The 20,329-nt window shown below is 37.4% G+C and overlaps 1 protein-coding gene across 1 annotated transcript; it reads right to left on the reverse strand.

Annotated features, from left to right (window-relative positions):
• Positions 1 to 1,563: 1,563 nt before the first annotated feature.
• Positions 1,564 to 19,329, reverse strand: LOC133624701 (interleukin-5 receptor subunit alpha-like). Its single transcript, XM_061988842.1, has 10 exons — positions 19,227 to 19,329; positions 18,731 to 18,885; positions 18,449 to 18,596; positions 17,803 to 17,911; positions 17,530 to 17,717; positions 13,340 to 13,483; positions 9,133 to 9,270; positions 5,190 to 5,277; positions 3,885 to 3,975; positions 1,564 to 1,671 (listed from the first exon to the last, which is right to left on the reverse strand). Exons 1-10 carry the CDS (start codon positions 19,327 to 19,329, stop codon positions 1,564 to 1,566), a joined length of 1,272 nt encoding a protein of 423 aa, XP_061844826.1.
• Between the last annotated feature and the right edge of the window lie 1,000 nt (positions 19,330 to 20,329).

Consider the following 20,329-nt stretch of genomic DNA (forward strand, 5'->3'; position numbering starts at 1 on the left):
CTGGTCTACCCACAGAGACGGTGTCTGAACCATAATAGTGTCATCCAAAAGAAAAATTATTATCTTGATTGCAGGTTTTCCCACCTGTAATCAAGCCAGAGGAGATATTACAGGAGCTGTCATTACTGAAACTTGATTTAGTACCTGATATCTACCATTCACCTCCTTGATGATTTACGTGGGCATTAGGCTGACAGATATGGAGGGAAAAGCACTCAGGTTCAAAGGTATGGCAACTCTTTACCTTCTATAAAAAAATACAGTGCAACAGGAAAGGCAATACTAGCTAGTAAAGTTGATTTTTGTTGTTTTCCTGAGGTCATGAGCTTGATCTTATGGCAGAGTGAATGACAGCCCTTTTGTTTTTCAGGCATTTCTAGCCTTGACTCTTGAGCCGTTACCAGTCATTCTCAGTATTAAAGGAGAAAGAGTGCAGTCTTCTCCACAGTGCTGAGGGAAACATTTTACCATTAAAAAAAAAAGGTATTTTCAGGTGGATCAAAACTCTGCACAGAAGTGTATTTAATAAACCAAATATTTCAAAAGCACAAATAAAATATTTCTATTTTCTTCTACAATAATACAAAAGATGTTATTTCAAGTGTAATCACATATTTCCCTCAACAAATATTATTTTGAACCTAGAGAAATTAGGTCCATCATTTATTCACATTTCCCATCTACAAAAAAATTATCAACAGAAACTTTTCTCCTGAAAAATCAAGGCCCTATATTCCTTCCTTCAAATAAATACTATCCCAACTAAGAGTTAAAGTAGTCCACCCTGGTTGTGTTGTTCACCTCAAAATGAACCAGCATGGTGCACCATATCATCAAAATCGCAAGAAGGGCTTCTTTAAAAGGACAGTGAAAAATAAATATCAAAAGTTTGTCAGTTCTAAACTTCCACTTCTCTGAGTTATATGTATTTAAATAATCACAATACAGACAAAAACTTATTTTCTTTACATTGTCTAAACTTTTCTCCATTTACGAACTATAACGGAATAAGGTCCCCACATTAAAAGAACTTATGTCTTCACATATGATTTTTCTTTCTGGTTGATGTCTGCTTACATAATGCCATGCTTCAGAAAGTGAGGGGTTTGTGAGCTTCTGTTGCTATTACCAGAAACATTCATTACTTCCACCATTTCTCATGACCACTTCAGTCAGATCTTGAACAGCTAAGTATGAGATTTTTATGAACAGTCAGTCTTCAAAGGCACTATCAAACTTCACTTGGAAGCTATTGCAGCATTATTAAACACTAATTCCATTTTAACCTAAGTGGACCTCAATATTAGATTGTATTGTTCAAGGTGGTGTAATTTTATCAAGCTGAAAATCAGTAGCAGTTAGAAACAAACTGAAAGATACTGCTTTGCCTTTGTAATCCAAAACTTATTTCAGAAGTTGCATAATGTCAGAGGTAAAAATTATTAGGTTCAGACAAACTCCAGTATCAGCTGTTCTAAGGTCTGTCAGAATGTTGTCCACCTCACAGAAAGGTAACTCTTACATGCAGATTAAAAAAGCATATCTTCCCTAAAGGTCTTCTAATCAAGATTCCTTCAAACGTTTCTGTTCTTGAATGTTATCACCTCTGTTCTCTTCTGGTATTCCCATAGTAATGTCTGAGTGCATCTCCACTTGCAGTGACATTTGTTTCTGTTGGATAAATATAACATTATGCACATATCTGCATTCAATGATATTACAAATTCTGAATAACTGTTACAAGCATGCTACTTATTTTGTTTACCTGGGATTGGTACAGATTTCTTATTCCTGTAGCTGGAATAGGGAGATAGTATGAGTTATTCTCTCAATCTAAAAGTTGCTTACAGGCAAATTTGCTCAGTTGTTCTGAGCCCTTATTTTTTTGCTTGTCACACTCCTGGGTGATATGATTATGTATCTAAGGTTTATAACAAAGTCACGGTCTAGCTTTCAGAGGTTGTATTTATTTGTTGGATAAAACAAATTATCTCAGCACCATTGTCCCCAGTCTTCTTAACACTTTCAGTATGTCTGAAGTTAATGTCTTTGCTATTTCAGATGTCAACAACATCAGAGATACTAATATGTTCCATATGTTTTATTTAATTTATCTTTCCTAGAAGTGCCACCAACAGTCATCTCAGACACTTGTAATCATCTAGTTAGCAATTACACAGTTATGCTGAGGTCTTCTTGTTAAAGGTAGTGTCTGTAACGGTTTGGAGACAGAAATTTCTTCTTTCTCTACTAGTGTATTGAACATAGTTTTTCTGGTGATCACTGATTGTTGTGATTTTTTATTTATATATTGAATACAAAGACCCCTAGATAGCAGTGTATGCCGTTTTAAAGTAGAGGGAGATACAGAACATAAGTCTGATGGTGATTATTTTATCTTCAGACTCTGTCACAAAATGTATGGTTAGTTAATTTGCACACCACCGGTGAAAAGGACACCAAAGGATTTTTGTACAGAAAAAAATGGTAGTTTTGGGTCAAATTTGGGCAGATAATTTGAACCAGAAGTGTCATAAAAATGACTTTAAATCTTGAGAATAAGAGACTTGGCTTTAGTCCAGTTCTGGATCTCTTGGCCTTCTCTTTTCTGAGAGGATGACTGTAAAGAAGAAGAGAAGCGCAGATTGCTCTTGAGAGTCAGCCCAAGGCTTGTGGAATTAACTCCAGGTGTAAGTTAAAAACATTTTAAGCTTGTCATTTGTGATGTGATTATATAGTATATGCACACCATTATTTTCCATAAATTTGTCTTTCAGAAGGTCTAATAAAACAAAACCCATACCTCTTACCTCACAACTGCAATCTTGATTCATGAACTGACATTCCCTATGGTTTCTGTCAGAGTTTGTAATCATGTAGGTATATTTATACAAAAAAATGAAAGACAATATTGGATGACATAGGAGCTCACATTGGCAATTGTTAGTTACATTGCTGAATGCACTGCTAGATGTTTTGATGTTTCAGTCCTGCAGAGGCTCTGAACAAATTATTTGAGTACATAGGATGGAGAATATCCTCATTAGAGGCTTCTAATTCCATGATAATTCCCCCTCCAAGACAAAAACAACAAGGTTTGGGAATTGCTGAACATTCTTCTCATGTGTTAGAGAAGAACCAGGTAAAAGACAATCTTACCATACCTCCTGGACAGTTTACTCCACTGAACTTACAGAGATTTAGACCACTGACTGACCAGTGCATTTTTTTCCTATAACTCACACAATGCCTAACAGTGATAAGTGGTATTGAATGTGCCAGCTAGGGTGCTTCATTAATGATAGCCAGAAAAATATTGCACATATTTAGTTTGCGTTTTCCTTATTTGACTAAAACCTCATAATTTTCGATGAGATAAACTGGCATCTGAACTTACAGCACATCAGCTCATCAGCTCTTCCAAAGTAAACACCTCTGCAGCAAGTTGAGGTGGGTTATGTTGCGTGCACTGTGGAGCCTCCTCTTATTTGCTATAAGAATGAGCACAGTTACTACAACATAGCCAATGACTTGCAGATCTCCACATGAACTTTCTTTTGATAACTTGCCCAGATGCTTATACATGTAACATCCCATAACTGACTGTTCTGCAGGGAGTCAAGGTGATTGCTCCTTAAAATGCTGGCCCATTGAGTGTGGATATGCTGAAGCTCTTTGAGATCCACTAGAGATTATACTCCCCTGAAGATTTTCTCCATCCTATCTACTGAGATCATTGTCCCATAACCTTCATAAGTATTCTGTTTACTTTGGGCTTCACTGCAAACACTATGCATACTTTTTCCCAGTTTTTCTTAAGTATCCTAATTGTACATAATATACATGTCAATGTAGTGAAAGAAAAAAAACCAGACACACATTACCTGGTGGTGAGTCTCATCTGCAGCTAACCAAGTTCTGATATTATCTGAAGGCTGTGGAACAGGCATGGTTATAACTTCCAGACATCTATATCTATGAGGGTGATACAGACACACAACTAGTAAATGTCTGAGGGAACAGAGCAGTCAATAATGCTTTGTAGCAGATATTCCAATTAGACAGACATCTGCCAGTCTACTGCTTTTTGATCACTGCAGATATATTTCTTAACATTTTTCAGCCTGATTGGTTTTTAGCCTGCTAGGGATTTTAAAAAACTCTATGGATATGCACAAACATAGGATTTCCAAGAACAGTGAGAGATTGTGGCATGCTACTGTGTCTATAGCTAAAAATTACTCCTATATGCACTTTTCATAATAAAAAAAATATTACTTATAAAGTGCAATAGTCAAAGAAAAATGTCTGATGACAGGGAGCAGGCATAACATTGGAAATATCTTTTAACTCATTTGCTGAGTGGTGTCTGCACAGAACCATGAAAAAACGGTTTTCACAAAAGATTATCTGCTGTTTTTGAGTACAATGCAAATTTTCCACCTAAAAGGTCTACCAGTTGAATTTCTCTCTTGAGGCCAGAGTCACTACTCATTATTTGACCAGAATATTGTTTTATGTTTAGATGCAGATGGCTTTCAATTACATGTTTTGTTTTCCCCAAGGGATACTTTTTATCATGTATTTTCATATTAGCTCTTTGATATCTGTAGTTCCTTTATTTACTGAAAGATAGAGCACATGATAACTTCTTTTATCCTAGTAAGGAATAATATTTAGTCATTAGTTTAAAAATCAATTTACTTTTACCAGAAGTTCCATTTGTAAACTGCATCTTCTGAATATTAAGGCATCTTGAGTTACCATTCTATCCTAAACAAGTTTATTTTTCAGTTCAAGAAAGCCTTCTCTGTCATGTCAATAGGAAAGCTATATAGCCATTCAGAAAAGTAATGACATAGAGGCATTAATTGTTGGTGGTTGTGAGACCACCACTATGACTTTGCTCTTCTAATAATACAGCAAAGCCAATTCCTTCCATCAGCCTGTGTAGAGTGAAAACAGAGCTCCAGGAGCAGTGATGGGAGCTGTGAAATGACAGTGACGGGGTTAAATGTCTTTCTTAGGTCTTAACATCTAACACTCCTTTGTTAGAACGATAATTGGAAGTGCACAAATAATTACTTCTCGTAAACACAATTTCTCTATGGTCTGTGTTTGACTTTAATCCCTCATCTCGACCTCTCTTTCAAAAGAGATTTATACTACTTTCCAGAAATGCACACTACCTTCTACACACACATATCAGCAAACCTCCAAGGAAAATCAGAAGACAAAGTAACGTGAGGCTTAGCAGCATGATGTCCACTGTCTTTTCTTAAAAAGAGTGAAAGATAATGTTAGTAATGTGAGAAAAGTTTGTTTATAAATAGATTGTATATTTGTATATTGTAATTGTATATTGACTCATAAATATTGCACTTTTCCTGAGTGGCTATAGATTTAACAAAACATTTCCCAGAGCTTTTTTTGTGAAAACAGGACATTCATACTTCAGCATTATTCCTTCCCTGTCTTTATAGCCTTCAGTCTTACTGCTACCACAGTTCTGCACTTCCTCTTGCTTTCTTTGCTCCAGTAGAGTCCATCCCTGGATAGGGGAAAATTTTCCCTGGATTTCTGCTCTCATATGCTGAGCGTGGCTTGCCACTGAATAATTATATTCAGCATTGATTCCTCTGAATATCAAACCCTCTGTCCATCTATTGACCTTCCTGATGCTGCCCCAGCTGATTCTGGATTCTAGCTATAGTCACCTCACATCTTCAAGCACCAAGACCCCCTTGACGCTGTCTCCTCACTCCTTTACAGCTGTAACTGGTTTGAGGCAAAATGAAAAGAAAAGCTTTTTGTCAAACAAAATGTTCTCTTGGACTCAAGAAGCAACATTTGGTTTTCATTATATTTACCTTTTTTACTCTGATAAGCATAGTCCTAAAGATATGCCAGCAGTACATATTTATACAGTTCAACAAATACTTCCGCTCTGTACCTTGTATTCCTTCCTCAAAAATATCTGAAATACCAAAATACCAATGTTTTTGGTTGACATAAAAATGTATTTCAGGCAAATTTTATGTTTTGTCTAATATCTAGCTTTAGAACCACAGCTCGTTTGAATTGCTTTGAACTAAATACTTTGAACAAAAACAGGCAGGAAGAGCTCTTAAAATGTTAATAGTCTGAGGCTAGTTAAAAAGTGAGTTTTGGGATCAATCTAGATCAAATTCAAAGAACAAAAGAATTGGACAAAAGTTCCTATTTTGTATCCATCTGTAGTTTAAACCAAGGACGTTATGAATTTCCACAAATTTTATATGAAAGCATGAAAAAAATCCTTAAACTTCTGCACAGAACTTTATACAAGTAGTCTTTACGTTCTGCTAAAATACAGAAGTATTCTTTATGTACCTTAAGATGAAGACAGAGTTTTTCCCTTCTTGTCTTTTGAAATAAGTGCTCAGAAAACACACTGCACAATCTCTGGACTGTGTAGCTGAAATACTTTGTTTGAGGTCATTGTTCTGTACCATTCTGCTAACACTGTATCACGTACACAATTGGAAGAAGAGGAAGCAGTGGTCTTTGTATCAGCTGAACCACAAAGACGTCTGCTACTCTTACTTTCTTACTTCATGTACTTTTGAAAAGAGGAAGAAAAACAAGAACATATATTATTTCAGTGGGGTTTTTCTTTCAGATGTAAATGCTTAAACTTAGCCACAGATAACAATACTTTGAAATCTAAGCAAGTGGCTTGCTTTGCAAAAATGTAAACCACCTCTGAATTACTATTAACTTCAAAGTAATATATGAATGCTCAGAAGCTCTAAAATTTAGACCAATTATTTCAACTTTCTATATATGAATAAAGCTGATTAAACATTTCTTTTTTTATCAGAAACTTTCTATATTAACAGCTCAGTTCAGTTTATATTGTCTATTTTTTCAAGGGCATATGCAAATTCCAATGGAGAATGAATGTGTCTCCCATGAGAAAATTAACAAATTCTTTTCATGTCAAAGGAACATTTCAGAACAAATATTTTAGTTGTGTTTTGAATTATGTTATTTCATTTTGATGTTTCAGCTTTTTAAAATGGAGGCTGAAATGTCTCTTAAAAAAACATTTGGAAAAAATGTAGCACATTCCCTAAATTAAACACTGGCATATAATGTAGAAGCAAACAAAAAGCAGGTCACTTCATGCTGTCTCAAGACTTCCAGCAGAAAAATTGACACTTTCCAAAATAATACCAAATGGATGCTTTTCATTTCACAATACTCCACAGAAAGATTCAATTTTTTCAATTCACTTTGTCCATGAAATTGGATATGTGACTATCATGGAGCTACCATGAATAATACTACTAATGTTAGGCTGATTTTTTTTAATAGAGGCAGTATTAAAATACACTTCATAATGTCTACTTATGCATGTTCCCAATTTAGAAGCAGACTAAATAATTTCAATGGAATACAACATAAAATGGACAGAAAATTGTCTCTAGGCATCAACAGAGATAAAGAGGTTTGCCTAAGCATGTGACTCCTCAATGTAATGTACTCATACATTCATTTTATAAAAGCCACTGATCTCTGAACATAGGAAGGAAGAAGAAATAATGCTGCATCACATTAACTTGTGCACATGTGCAGTGTGCCCCAAATATTACAGCTTATATGCAATGGGAGTCTTGTCCACCAAAAAACATTCTAAAGTGGAGGAAATATGCTGCGATTGTTCAACCTCAACAACAGCTGTGACAGAAGATGGGAAACACAGCAGTGTTGAAAACAGTTGAAAGAGAGTTACAGCTGCTGAGAGCAAATTTTAGTGGGCTGGAATCAAGATGGGTGACTGTTCAACTCCATTTCCTTCTTCTGGTGAGCAGCTGGCATTGAGTGAGTAAATCTACATTTCCACACCAGGAAAAGCCTTTCTAATTTCCCCACCCTTCACTGTCTACACATCAGATGTGTCTGGCCTGACATGAGACAGGTCCCTCTGCTAGCTATGCTATGGTCCTAGGCGCTCTCTGTCTTCAGTAAAGAATCAGCAACTTCCAAAGGGAAATTCAAATTTTGGATGGCCTGAAACATATTCTTTCCTTCATCACAGCAAGTATGTGGAGGAACTAGATTTTTCTCTCCAAGTATTTCACAAGTGAAATATTTTTTAAATTAAATTAATGAATCAGGGCCAATCAAGGTGGTAGCTGAGAGGTACCAGCACACCAGTGGGATATGGTGAAGTGTCTAATAGTGAAAGCAAGCAACATCTTATAAATTCTAGAACTGAAGTTACAATTTAAAAAAAAAGTCAGGCCTTGTATTTCCTGTGTCTTCTGATAAATATGCAGTGGAAGCTCAATAGATCAAAAAGACCTAATTCTAAAATACAGTCTGTTGCATTAAATAAAATGTTTGTCTTGTTTTGCTTTACTACCAATAGTATCGTACTTTTCTTTTTCCCCCACATGTCAATGTACAGAGGCCAGTCTATGGACCACTTTCTCTCCATAAACACAGCATCACTTCCCCTTTACATAACCTGACACCAGGGAGCTGCTGCATATGGAGATATTTTTCTCATCAGTGTCAAAATTTAGTTATAGGAAGTGAAAGAAAATTATTATGAGTCTTGTTTAATTTGTGCTGAGATGTAGGGGCCAGAGCAAAAATATTTAAATGAGAGCTAAACTATGTTCTGCTTCTGTCAGATAGCAAATTATTCCCCCAATGTAGTAAAGGAAATGTTAGACTTAGTCCTTCAACACTATATGATTTGATAAATTTTATGACTTTTGTGGGTTTCTTGACTTACTAACGCCCGTTGCAAGTATTTGTAGAGATACTTGAGCTGTCCATTGCAGGGCAGTCAGGGAAGTGTTGTGAGCTTTTTGGGTCCTGACCATTATTGTTTTCTAAAGTCTGTCAATAGTTAGATGTCATTTACCTCAGAAGCACAGTATCATGCTAGACTGCCTTAAGGACCAACAATTGTCTTTCCCTACAGCACCTGGAACAGTGTAAATCTGGTGCATGCCATGTACTTCCTATGGTACAATAATAACAATGAGACGATCAGAGGCAACAATGAAGTAAATATAGTGAACAGTAATATATCTAATTAAAAGGATTATGAGTAGTAAATACTTGGTAACTTACCCTCATGAATAAACACTGGTTCACTCCATTCACTCCAAAACTTGTTTCTTATGCATATCTCTTTCTTAACCCTCACTTGTGCCGCACATTTTTTTGCTGGCTTATGGAATGGGAACTCATATTTCTCTGCAGTGACGTCTACAATCTATTAAGAAAGGTTTAGGGAGTTAGTTTAGGTGATTTGACATTGCAGTTCCAGATATAGATCTAGAGATGTCTCGTAGAAAGAGAATTTCAGAACAAGTGTTTATGTCCAGACATAGTCTGATCTGTCATATGTTGAAATTCAGGGTGGGAAAGGAGCCTGGAACTGATAAGAGGGAAGGAGGTATCAGCTATGGTAGGAGAGTGAGAACTGGAAAACACTGATTCCCCTTCCCTTTTTACCACACCAAGTATAGGATGAGTTCAGTAACTATGAAACTCTAAGTTTCATGGTTTTGGTGTACATAATGTGCCATACCTGCTGGTTTGGTAGAAAGCAATCTCACTTTTTTGGTGGTGAGACATGACTGCTATTTTCTGTGACTATTTTGAAATATCTTTAATTTTGCCTACAAAACAAAGCACGTCACTTCAAAAGATCAAGTCCACAGAGGGAGTGGCAGAGTTTAAAACAGTCATCTCTTTTGAAAACTTTTGAAAACTGAAATCAACTTCTGTAAATAAACATTGTTAAGAATTGAAGAAGGAATAAAAAGAAATGCAGGAAAGTAAATTTGTTACAATAAAAATTAAAAATAATGTTAGTAAGTTGCAAAGAACTAGAAAGTATCAATCTTAGACTCAGGATGGCACAGAATTTTTGTGTCTTTGGTGTTAGGAAAACACAATGAGGCAGTACTATATGGCCAACTTTAAGAAAAGATATCTTCTGCTCTTCTAACATTGACTGATTCAATGTGCCTGTGTACCATGCCATTTTTTTCTCTTCCTTCACACTTTTTAAGATCTTTACAGATCTGGTGCCAAAATTAGGTCCAAAAGTCCACTTGCTAAGTTGTTACAGGAAAGTAAGTAAAAATGGGGAAAGTTTCAAAAGCAATCTGCCAATGACTACAAAGGTTAAATGTTAATCAAGTGCTATTCCTGAAAATCTCTTCCTAAGTACCTAATAATAAGCTTATGTCATCATAGGAAATTTCCAAAATGTAGAACTGGAAGACTTCTTATAAAATTACATAGACCAACTTCTTGCAGTCATGATTTGCAGAAACTTTCAATCACAGAGAATTTGTGAAGGATGTTTAATCCATTGTCAGTAGCCCTATACGGAGCCACTCCCTACCAGCCTTAGAAATCTGTTCCCATGTCAGACTTTCCTTGGAATTCAGACACTTTTCCTACTTAGTCTACATTTTTCCTGCTTTGAATTTAGTCAGTCATTTTTTATCCTACTCACAAGCTGGCATGGGTACCACTGCTGTGCTCTTTTATTTTCCAAAATATTGCTAACACAGAATCACAGAATCTTAAGGGTTGTAAGATCATCTAGTCCAACCCCTCTGCCAGAGCAGGACCACCTAGAGTAGGTCACACAGGAACTCATCCAGGTGGGTTTTGAAGATCTCCAGAGAAGGAAACTCTAGACTTTGACTCTAGACCACGTCAGTAATTTCACTCTTAGAGACTGCTTTAAAAGCTTATGCCTGTTTTAAGAACTGATCTTCTCACTGATCTTCTCAGAACTTTTTTCCAGGATGGTGACCAAAGATCATCTTGGAAACTCAGTAGCTAGAAAGGCGAACTAGTCATAACCTACATCTTGCATGTGGCATGCCTGTCATATATACTTGAATAACTTTTGACCTTTATGTGATAACACAGAATGATTGACTCAGCTTCTAGTTCTGTGTAATCCACTGACCTTTTTTGTTCTGCATTGCTGTCTGCACGTTAATTCCTTATTTTTTGTGTCGTCACATTTGAACTGTACTTCCTAATCATAGGGTTTTCCTTATCACTGAATTTCCTTATCACTGAATTTTGGCTTGCTGATTTCAGACTTACGCAAAACGTTAAGTTCCAAATTTGTTTCCCACAGTACTTGCAGCCTTTGCTAGCTTCCAGTCAGCTGCAGACTTACCTCCCTGTTTTTAAGCTCTATCAATCTGTATTAAAGTATTATTCTTTTTTGTGCAGATAAGTATTCAGCAAGTCATCTCTTCAGGTGTTCAAAATAGATAAACATAGACCTGTATATTTTTATCATTTTAATCTTAGCTATGCTTCAACAGGTACTTACAGGCCTGTTTATGTATACCCTAATACCTCAACCCATTCAGCCTCTGTGACAGCAACTAAGACCTTACTTTGATCAGGAAACAGAATCTCAAGCTTGCTCCATTCTTTTTCCTCACATGTCTTCTGTAATACTGCTACAGTTTTCTTCCTTACCTTTGTCATCTGCCATTTTGTGCTTCTTGGCTAAGCAGTTAACTTTTTTATTATTGTTATCTTTGACACTGATTTTCCTTAAATCTACCTTAAAGCCCCCTTCACTTAGCTAGTGCCCTTGCACATCTGGTATTTGTTTTTGTTGCAACTGCCTACCTCTTGTCTTCCCAAACTATCCCATCTGTGAAAAAAAAAAAAAAACCCACATGATTTTCCACTGCTGTAGGTGTTTACTCACTTCAATGCTTTCCTCTCCTATATTTCTATCCTGCAGATGTGTAAAAAGTGGTGGATCAGCTGTACAAAGTGAGGAAAATGAAAGAGATTTATTGTATTTAAGGATGTTGATTTTATGTATATAGCATTTTCTTCCAGATTGTAGAAGCTGTTAGGAAGCAGGAGCTGTACTGACCATATGAGCATTGTGGATTTCAAGATAATCCAGCTCACCCTGGGCACACCTCAGCCCTGTATTGGCAGGGAACCTCTTACTCCCAGCAATCCCTGCTTCCACCTCCCATGTTCTGAGCCTTGAAACAGATAGGAAATACGTGTATATGGACAGGAAGGGATCAGAAGGGTTCCAGCATGATGCTGATCAGGATATCATGGATCCTTTGCTCCCTCTGCTCACTGCCTTTAGTGTTTAGGGACAAGACCCTGGATGTCTCTGGCAGAGGTTTTGAAGTATTAAACTTCAGAATGGTTTAGAGAATTATAATTATTTGCAGAGGTGGCCTAGAAGGAAGCTACCTGCGTGCTGAACAAGCCCTAAGAAGGTTGGGAAGGTTTGGCATGTCCATGTACAGACTTGAGCTCCTTTTCCTCATGTAGCAATGAGGGAATGTTAGAAGAGCCAGCCCTGTTCAGGAAGCTGCCCATCAGTATTAGCATCCAAATTAATAAACCCCATTGTACTTTATGAAGATAACATTATGTGATCAGTAAAGTGTGTACTTCATTTACACTCCTCATTTCTTCTGTATCTAACAGAGTGGATACATATCAATTTTAGCCATACATTCTTTCAGGGTTTAGTTGTCTTTTAAAGGTTTGCAGCCAGCTTAGATATGCTTTTTGTCATTAGAGTATGGTGCACTAATGTGTGCGGTAGCTGAGGTTTAGGTTCTTAGACAGAAACACAGTTTCAGAAACAACGTGAATGAAAATACCAAGGATTCAGAGAATTTACATTCCAATACACATCTGATTTTCATACTTATCATATCCTGAATTAAGTCCTTGGCTTTCTACTCTTTGTGAGTTCAAATAAGATTTTGCAGATATATTTTTCAGCTCTTATTTTCAGGTAATTTAAAGATGCCATCAGGTAATGCCAGAGCATAAACTAAACTGTAACAATGCTCTATTTCTTACTGGTAAGACTAAGAGAAGCTACTTATATACCATGAGAGATTTTAAAATATATATAATGTATGTTAACATCAGGGGTAATTCTTTCAGTGATTCTTTCTTTTTCTCAACAAATATTATCAAAGTAGTTGCTACACTTTTCTTTTTATTAATGCTGCTTTTCCTATAACAAAAAAGGTAAATAATCTAAGTGATACTAATGTACAATTCAAATTGAAAAAACCCAGTCAATCCACTTCGATCAAGCATGACTTCAAAAGACTTCATAAAATGTGTTATTTTCCATTTTCAAACAGAAATATGAGAAAATTTGGATTATTCATGGAAGATCTCAGGATTTCTTTAAAGTTTGTTTGTGTTTTAATTCTGTTACATTCAAAGGATGCCTACTTTTTATGGAAGTTATATTATATAGACAAAAGATATTACTAAAAACTGATTACCTTGCGATCTGTTATTTTCACTTGATACAAAAAGCACTTGTTGCTTGCAGAACCAATAGTAGGCGGGGGTTTCCAGTGCATTTTAATACTTCTGTTTTCAAGGAAAATTGAAATGTTGATAGGAGGGTTCAGTTTCTCTGAAAAAAAAAAAAAAAAAAAGAACATAGAGACCTTCTGTACCTCATGCTCTTTCTCATCTTTATGTTGATGCAAAAGAAATGCATTGCATTAGTCCTTAAAATACTCAGCTGACTGCTTTGGGGTTTGGCACACCCAAAGGAAGCATTCAATGACACATTTTCTTTTAAAGTGTTACTTATGAAGTGTCGTCTATTTCTGTCTCAAAATAAAGAGATAGAGTGGGTTTTCTTCTTCTATCTTTCCAGAGGAGGTAACAAAGGTGGACAGGAGGAGCAGGCCCTCACTCTCCAGAGCCTGTGTTGAAGAGACCTCTGAGCTACTGCAGTCTCCTGGCCATGTAGGATACATGTCTTGTCGGATACCCCAAGTCTTGCTCTCTAAGTCTCATAGTATAACTCACTGAGGGGTATACTAAAGGGGTATGAGCTCCTAGTAGGTCTCATTCAATATGTGAAGCTTACCACAGATGCTTAAGAAATTCCTCTATCTTTCCTGTGAGCATTTGCTACGGAGGAAGCAAGATATGCTTAGGAGATGTAAACAGACAAACAGAAAATTCCCATCCCATCATTATGTTCAAGTCACAAAGTGCAAGAAATGTAATGACAATGTTTTTTGGGTTTTAGGGAGGGATGAGGTACAGAACTGAAAGCAAGGGACATTTGGATTCTCAGTCAACAGTTGCTTTCTAGTATGATGAGCATTATGGCACAGATCCTAGGTGTGTGCTGCAGTACACAAGCACTTTGACCTCTCTCTAGCTGCTGTTGCTTCTCTGTGAGAGAAGGACCTACAGCTGGAGTTCTCTGAAAAAGCCCTCCTAGCAGAGGCAGAAGTGCACAATAAGTCTCTGTGAGAGGGATCAGTGGGGTCTGGGGCTGACATAGCTGCAATGTGGTGCTTGGGGGCAAAAAAAGAGAAGACAGAGAAATTGAGTGGCAACTTTACTGGTTCGTGAAGCCATTGTGCTTGCTCTAGCAACTGCACCTGCATGACTTTGCCTTTCCATAGTCATATTGGGTTTCCTTTTTGGCTTTTCTTCCTTCTTCCACTTCTTGACAAGTTTCCTCTCTTTGAGCAATGATCCCATAAAGCCAGCAAAGCATTTATCCAAGGGTTTTCCCAGGCTTGTAAAATTGTTCACTTCTGCCTGTTCTCATGGCTGTTGGCAGTGATCAACACCTGCCCTTGAGGGTGCAGGCATACTATGAGCCATGAAAGGTAAGGAGAGTAAGCATCAGCTTTTGGGGTTTTTAGTTTAGTCTCTGACATACTATTAGCAGAACATCCAGACATCATGTTACCAGAGGGAAGCTTGGATTGGAAGGGGCTTATAATTCACAGCAGGACAGTGGGCCTCCAGGACCTCTAGGACTGTGCAACAGATAGGGCTAAGCCAAACTGAAGGCCTTCCTGTTTAATTAGGGGAATACAGACACAAATGACGCTTTTTGATGTGTGTGACCTGAAGGATAACTTCTCAGGAGGGTAAAGACAACCCAAGCTTGCAATGCTGGAGCTGTACAAGTGTACATCCACTACTCGCAACACAGAAAACATCTCCTGCAAGCACACTCAGGTTTTGCTGTCTCTTACCAAAGCCTGGCAATGGATTTTAGAGGCAAGGCGAGCTACAGAGGTTTGTGCCTGGCACTGAGACAGAAGGGGAAACTGATGGCTGAACCAGCTGAGACTAGTGCACACCCCTAAACATAGCTAAGACAGAAAGGAAAGAAGGGCAGGGAGGAAATCCTGGCAGTCTGGACTCTACAAAGAGGAGGCAGTAGCTGCTCTGTGAAAGTAGTTGGAGAGAGAAGCAGGGAAGAGACAGCCTGCCCACTCTTTCTTACCCCCTGCTCCCCTCTGTCCATCCTAGCCCTGTCCTCTCTGGTGAGGCCTTGAATGGGAAGGTTGCTTGAGGTGTAACAGAGAGGTGGAGAAATTGTGAAACTGCCAAAGTGGGGCTAGTAAAGCCCCCAGGAGGGCAAACTAAAGTAGTTCAGGCATCACCTCTGAGCATTACCAGAAAACTGTTGTTGCTGTATGAAGTGTTTGATCCTGACTGGATGTACTATGTCAGCTCACTGCTTTGAAGTCTGTAAATAGGATCAAACCCAAGCAGCCAGTCTGAAAGTGAGCATCTCCACAGTAAGCTATGAAAATACCTATATAGTCTTCCTGCAAATTATTTGCCACTCCCTACACCCAATTCCCTTTTTTCTTTTTTTTCTTTTCAGGAAAATTTGTTTTACCTCAAAATGTTTTGTTTTGCTAAAATAGAACATCCTGCTGATAACTGTCTCTCTTCAGTGTAAATGTTTATGTAAAGCCAATAATTCATCTGTATCAGAAGAGGATAAATAAAATCTAACCCAGAATAAATTTTTATACTTTTGAGTGAGTTTTTTTTGTATCCCTTGAGTTATAACTAATTCCCATATTACAGACCTAGAATGTGATCAATATGCACATAATTCAGAAGGTATTTGAATTTGCAGGCTGTGCTAAAGCTCAGGTGAATTTCTTACCCATGAGATTAATTCAAACTCTCCACAGAAGTAAAGAAAAATAATTTTAACTGATCATTCAAAACTGTCATTAATTAAAAAGAACTGACAAAAGTGTCATAAATAAAGAGAAATTTTACTATTTTTTTTATAACATTCACATTCTTGAATTTGATTATAAACGAAAATTGTGTCTATGTTTCTTTTTTAAGTCAGTTCCACAGGGATCGATTCTGGGGCCAGTCTTGTTCAACATCTTCATCAATGACCCGGAGGATGGGACAGAGTGTGCCCTCAGCAAGTTGGCTGATGAGGGAAAAAAAACTGGGAGGACTGGCTGATTCCCCAGCAGGCTGTGTTGCCATTCAGCAGGATCTCGACCGGCTTGGGAGTTGGGCAGAGAGGAACCTCATGAGGTTCAACAAGGACAAGTGCTGAGTCCTGCATCTGGGAAGGAACAACCCCATGCACCAGTACAGGCTAGGGGTTGACCTGCTGAAGAGCAGCTCTGCAGAGAGAAACCTGGGAGTCCTGATTGGTAATAAACTAAATATGAGCCAGCAATGTGCCTTTGTGGCCAAGAAGGCCAATGGCATCCTGGGATGCATCAAGAAGAGTGTGGCCAGCAGGTCGAGGGAAGTTCTTCTCCCCCTCTACTCTGCCCTGGTGAGGCCTCATCTGAAGTTCTGTGTCCAGTTCTGGGCTCCTCAGCTCAAGAGGGACAGGGAACTGCTGGAGAGAGTCCAGCGCAGGGCCACCAAGATGATCAAGGGTATAGAACATCTTTCATACGAGAAAAGACTGCGGGAACTGGGGCTGTTTAGTCTGGAGAAGAGGAGATTGAGGAGTGATCTTATTAACATTTATAAATATCTAAAGGATGGGTGTCAGGAGGTTGGGAAATCCCTCTTTTCTACATTAGATAGTAACAGGACAAGAGGTAATGGGATGAAGCTGGAACACAAAACGTTCCACTTAAAAATAAGAAAAAACTATTTCACTGTTCAGGTGAGGGAGCCCTGGCACAGGCTGCCCAGAGAGGTTGTGGTGTCTCCTTCCTTGGAGGTCTTCAAGACCCGCCTGAACATGTTCCTATACAACCTGATCTAGGTGAAACTGCTTCTGCAGGGGTGTTGGACTAGATGATCTCTAAAGGTCCCTTCCAACTCTTACCATTCTATGATTCTATGAAGTCATAGTTTTTTCGGTGGTATAGAAAAAAAGTATAGGAAAAATAAAAACTGGAGAAAAGAAGGATATAATGCTTTTCAGATTGCTTTTCACACTAGCCTATAAATTTTTAAAACTGACAATTATAGATAAACAATGACAATATATCAGAGGAAAGAAATACAAGTCTTTGAACTGTAATCCATTTTGTTTAATCTTGATGTAAAATTCTCAGAGATGAATGCATAAAAAGCTAGAATCAATATTCTGACCTTGTCACACTTCCCTCTTTCCTTTCTTTGCTTTCAAGACAAATGAAATAATAAACAAACTTTTTATAAAAGGCAATAATAGACAATATTTACCTATTGTCTGAGGTGTAAATGCTTTGTAATAAGACAATCCTCTTGAATTATTTCCCAGATCTCTTACAGTTATGTTTAAATTGATTTTTCTTGATGGTTGGAAATACATTTCTTTCATAAGACATCCAATATTTTTCTCCTTTGCATTTTTTATATATTGCTGGCATTCAAAATATTTTCCAATGTGTCTGTGAGAAGGAAATATGAACCTTGTAAATCAAAGACTTAGGTACAAAAATATAGTTTCATACTTGTTTTGCACAGGACTCTTACCTGTATGAAAAAAAGATCTGGATGTTTTCAGGAGCTTCTTCTTTAATATACCAGGTGCAATTGAAAAAAGAAATGTTATATATGACACATGAAAGATTCTGAATATATACTGCAACAAAGAAAGGGAGAAAAAGAAAATGTTATGTTTATTTTACATGGATTTTCTAATAGCAACGTGATGGCTACCATTACAAACTCATTATTTAGCCTTATTTCTAGAAGCATGAATAAATAATAGATGAGAACAAAGGAGTCTTTCATAATTTTGGACAATGGCAACTGAGAAGTACATCTGCTGCTTCCACCAAAAGCCTTACTAAACCACTTAAAGAAAAAAATGTCCAGAGCAGTAGCTGAAAAGCTCCACTTTTGTAAGATTTCCTCAAACCAGGTGATATAGTGGGCAATCTTCAGGAGCCATGACTTGCCAGGGAAAATAGAGAGTGTTTGTGTCATTCTAACATCTTGTTCAGCAGAGATGGAGTTTTCTGAATCTCAACATGTCTAATAAATGAAATAATTCTGCAATATACCAAAAAAAATCATAAGAAAATAATGAGCTTTCAGAAATTATATGCCTCCAAGTAAGACAGGACATTATCACAAACCCTTGGATGTATTAAGAACATGTTAGGAAATAGATGACCTGGAGGTGCCTTGTAAGTAAATTCTGTCCAGCCACTCTCCTTAATTATGTCTTCCGTTTCTTTTGCAAAAAGTTGAGTTTTAACCTTAGCATTAAAACCAGAATGCAACTCAAGACGTATTATCTTTTTCTTCTCCTGCAGTCGTTCCTAAGAGGAGGAAGAAGAAATTACATGAAGATAGATGGTACTAAGAATTGAAAGGGAAATTGTGCAAATTTGCCTACTCAATGAAGTAGTAGATTATTTCCCTTTAAACTATGTGAAACCACTGATCAACTTACTTTCTTTTCGTGAGTGGTATTGAAGAATTTATAACTCAAAATATACTTCACGCTGTACTTCTCAGTTTCTTCTTTTGTCAGGTTATTGTTCCAGGACAGAATGACTCTCATCTTATGCTTGGTAATCCACAGAACATTATGTAGCCCAAGCACATCTGCAATTACAATGACAGTAGGTAGGGAAAGAGAGGATCCACCACTGTATACACAAAGGATTTGGCTCTCAACAAGGCTTGGTTACCCAGTAGATCTCCCAGGAGTTCTGTTCTTACATAGAGCAAGTAGTCTCCAAGCTTTATTGAATATGACTGTCTAGCAGTAAAATTCATGTTTACCTACCAGCAGCCCTCAAAATGTTAGGTGATTCACTTTTACCTGTCTCAGACTTGTCTTCCAATGCAGATCTCTCTCTCTATAGGCTGTAGAAAGTGCCTTGATAGATTAGACATCTGGAATAGCTAGCATAGAATGAATTGTTACTTAATACTCTACTTACCCAATACATCTCGTTGTCCACTTGCTGAGCTAATGGAAAATACTGTCTTGGGTTGGAGAAAACTTAAGATCAGAAGGAGAGGAATGACCATAATACGTGCCATAGCGAATGCTTTGGAACAAGAGTCTGCAGAAACTGAGAATCTCTACTTCCAAGTTTGGTTGAAAAAGCAGTTAGAACAGGATGTTTTCATTTTGCACCTGTGAAATAATGCAAAACAGCCACTTAGCTGCTTAAATCATGTCCAAAGTATAAGACATAACTATGAAATAACATACATTTAATAGGTCTTATTGATCAGTGCCTTCTGTTCCTAGAATGTTTCTGTTTAAGCCTACTCTTTAACTGTGTGCCAGGGACATATGTGCCATATTGAGCTTGTTTTGAATGGCAGTACTGTTTACATTGCATGAGAAGACCACAGATCTGACAATACTGAAAGCAAGACCACAGACATTACACTACTGATACTGAACGCAGACAGTTTGGATAGGAGACACCTGGCATAACTTTGGCTAGATACAAAACCAACAGTTGTATCTCCATGACTTATCTAGCCCCTAATGGTAGTAAAGTAACTGTCACTTGTGGATTGTGATTTGTGTCACCTCATTTAGGTATCTGCTTTAGGAAAATATGAACTGTTACTATCTGAGGAGAGATGAATCTTGCCATTTGCAAAAGCAAGTACACCATCAAAAGTATATCAGATGTTTGTTAAATTTGGGATCCAGTGAGCAAAGAGATTCTGCACTGATCAAAGTCGGTTTTAGAAATACGTAACTGCTCGTTCTTTGGTGATTGAGTTTTCTTTCAAAGGTTGCTTTAATATAAAACCACTGCTGAGCCCTTCTAAATTATCCACAGAATTAATATCTCTCTGTGTTCTGGGTATTTCACTCAAAAGCTATCAGATTTCTCTTGGCTCTTATTATTTTCAGTACTAAATCCTCAGACATATTCTATATATGTTGTCTGTGGATCAGCAAAAGGACATCTACAGCCATATCAAAATGCTCCCAATACATTGACTAACAAGTAGCACTAGCTATGTAGAGGAAAATGTGTGAATGTTCAGCATATCAAAAAAATTTGCAATGAGG

This window comes from Colius striatus, chromosome 1 (assembly GCF_028858725.1).
Source record: "Colius striatus isolate bColStr4 chromosome 1, bColStr4.1.hap1, whole genome shotgun sequence".
Classification (NCBI taxonomy): domain Eukaryota; kingdom Metazoa; phylum Chordata; class Aves; order Coliiformes; family Coliidae; genus Colius; species Colius striatus.

Bases quoted from the DNA above. Each gene is read 5' to 3' on its own strand.
- LOC133624701 (XM_061988842.1), bottom strand. From the start codon at position 19,329: ATGGCACGTATTATGGTCATTCCTCTCCTTCTGATCTTAAGTTTTCTC. The intron at 3,976-5,189 runs GTAGTGTGCATT...TCACCCTCATAG, and splicing joins CTGATATGTGTGTGTAGAAG to ATATAGATGTCTGGAAGTTA. The intron at 1,672-3,884 runs GTAATGTGTGTC...TTTATCCAACAG, and splicing joins CAGATGAGACTCACCACCAG to AAACAAATGTCACTGCAAGT.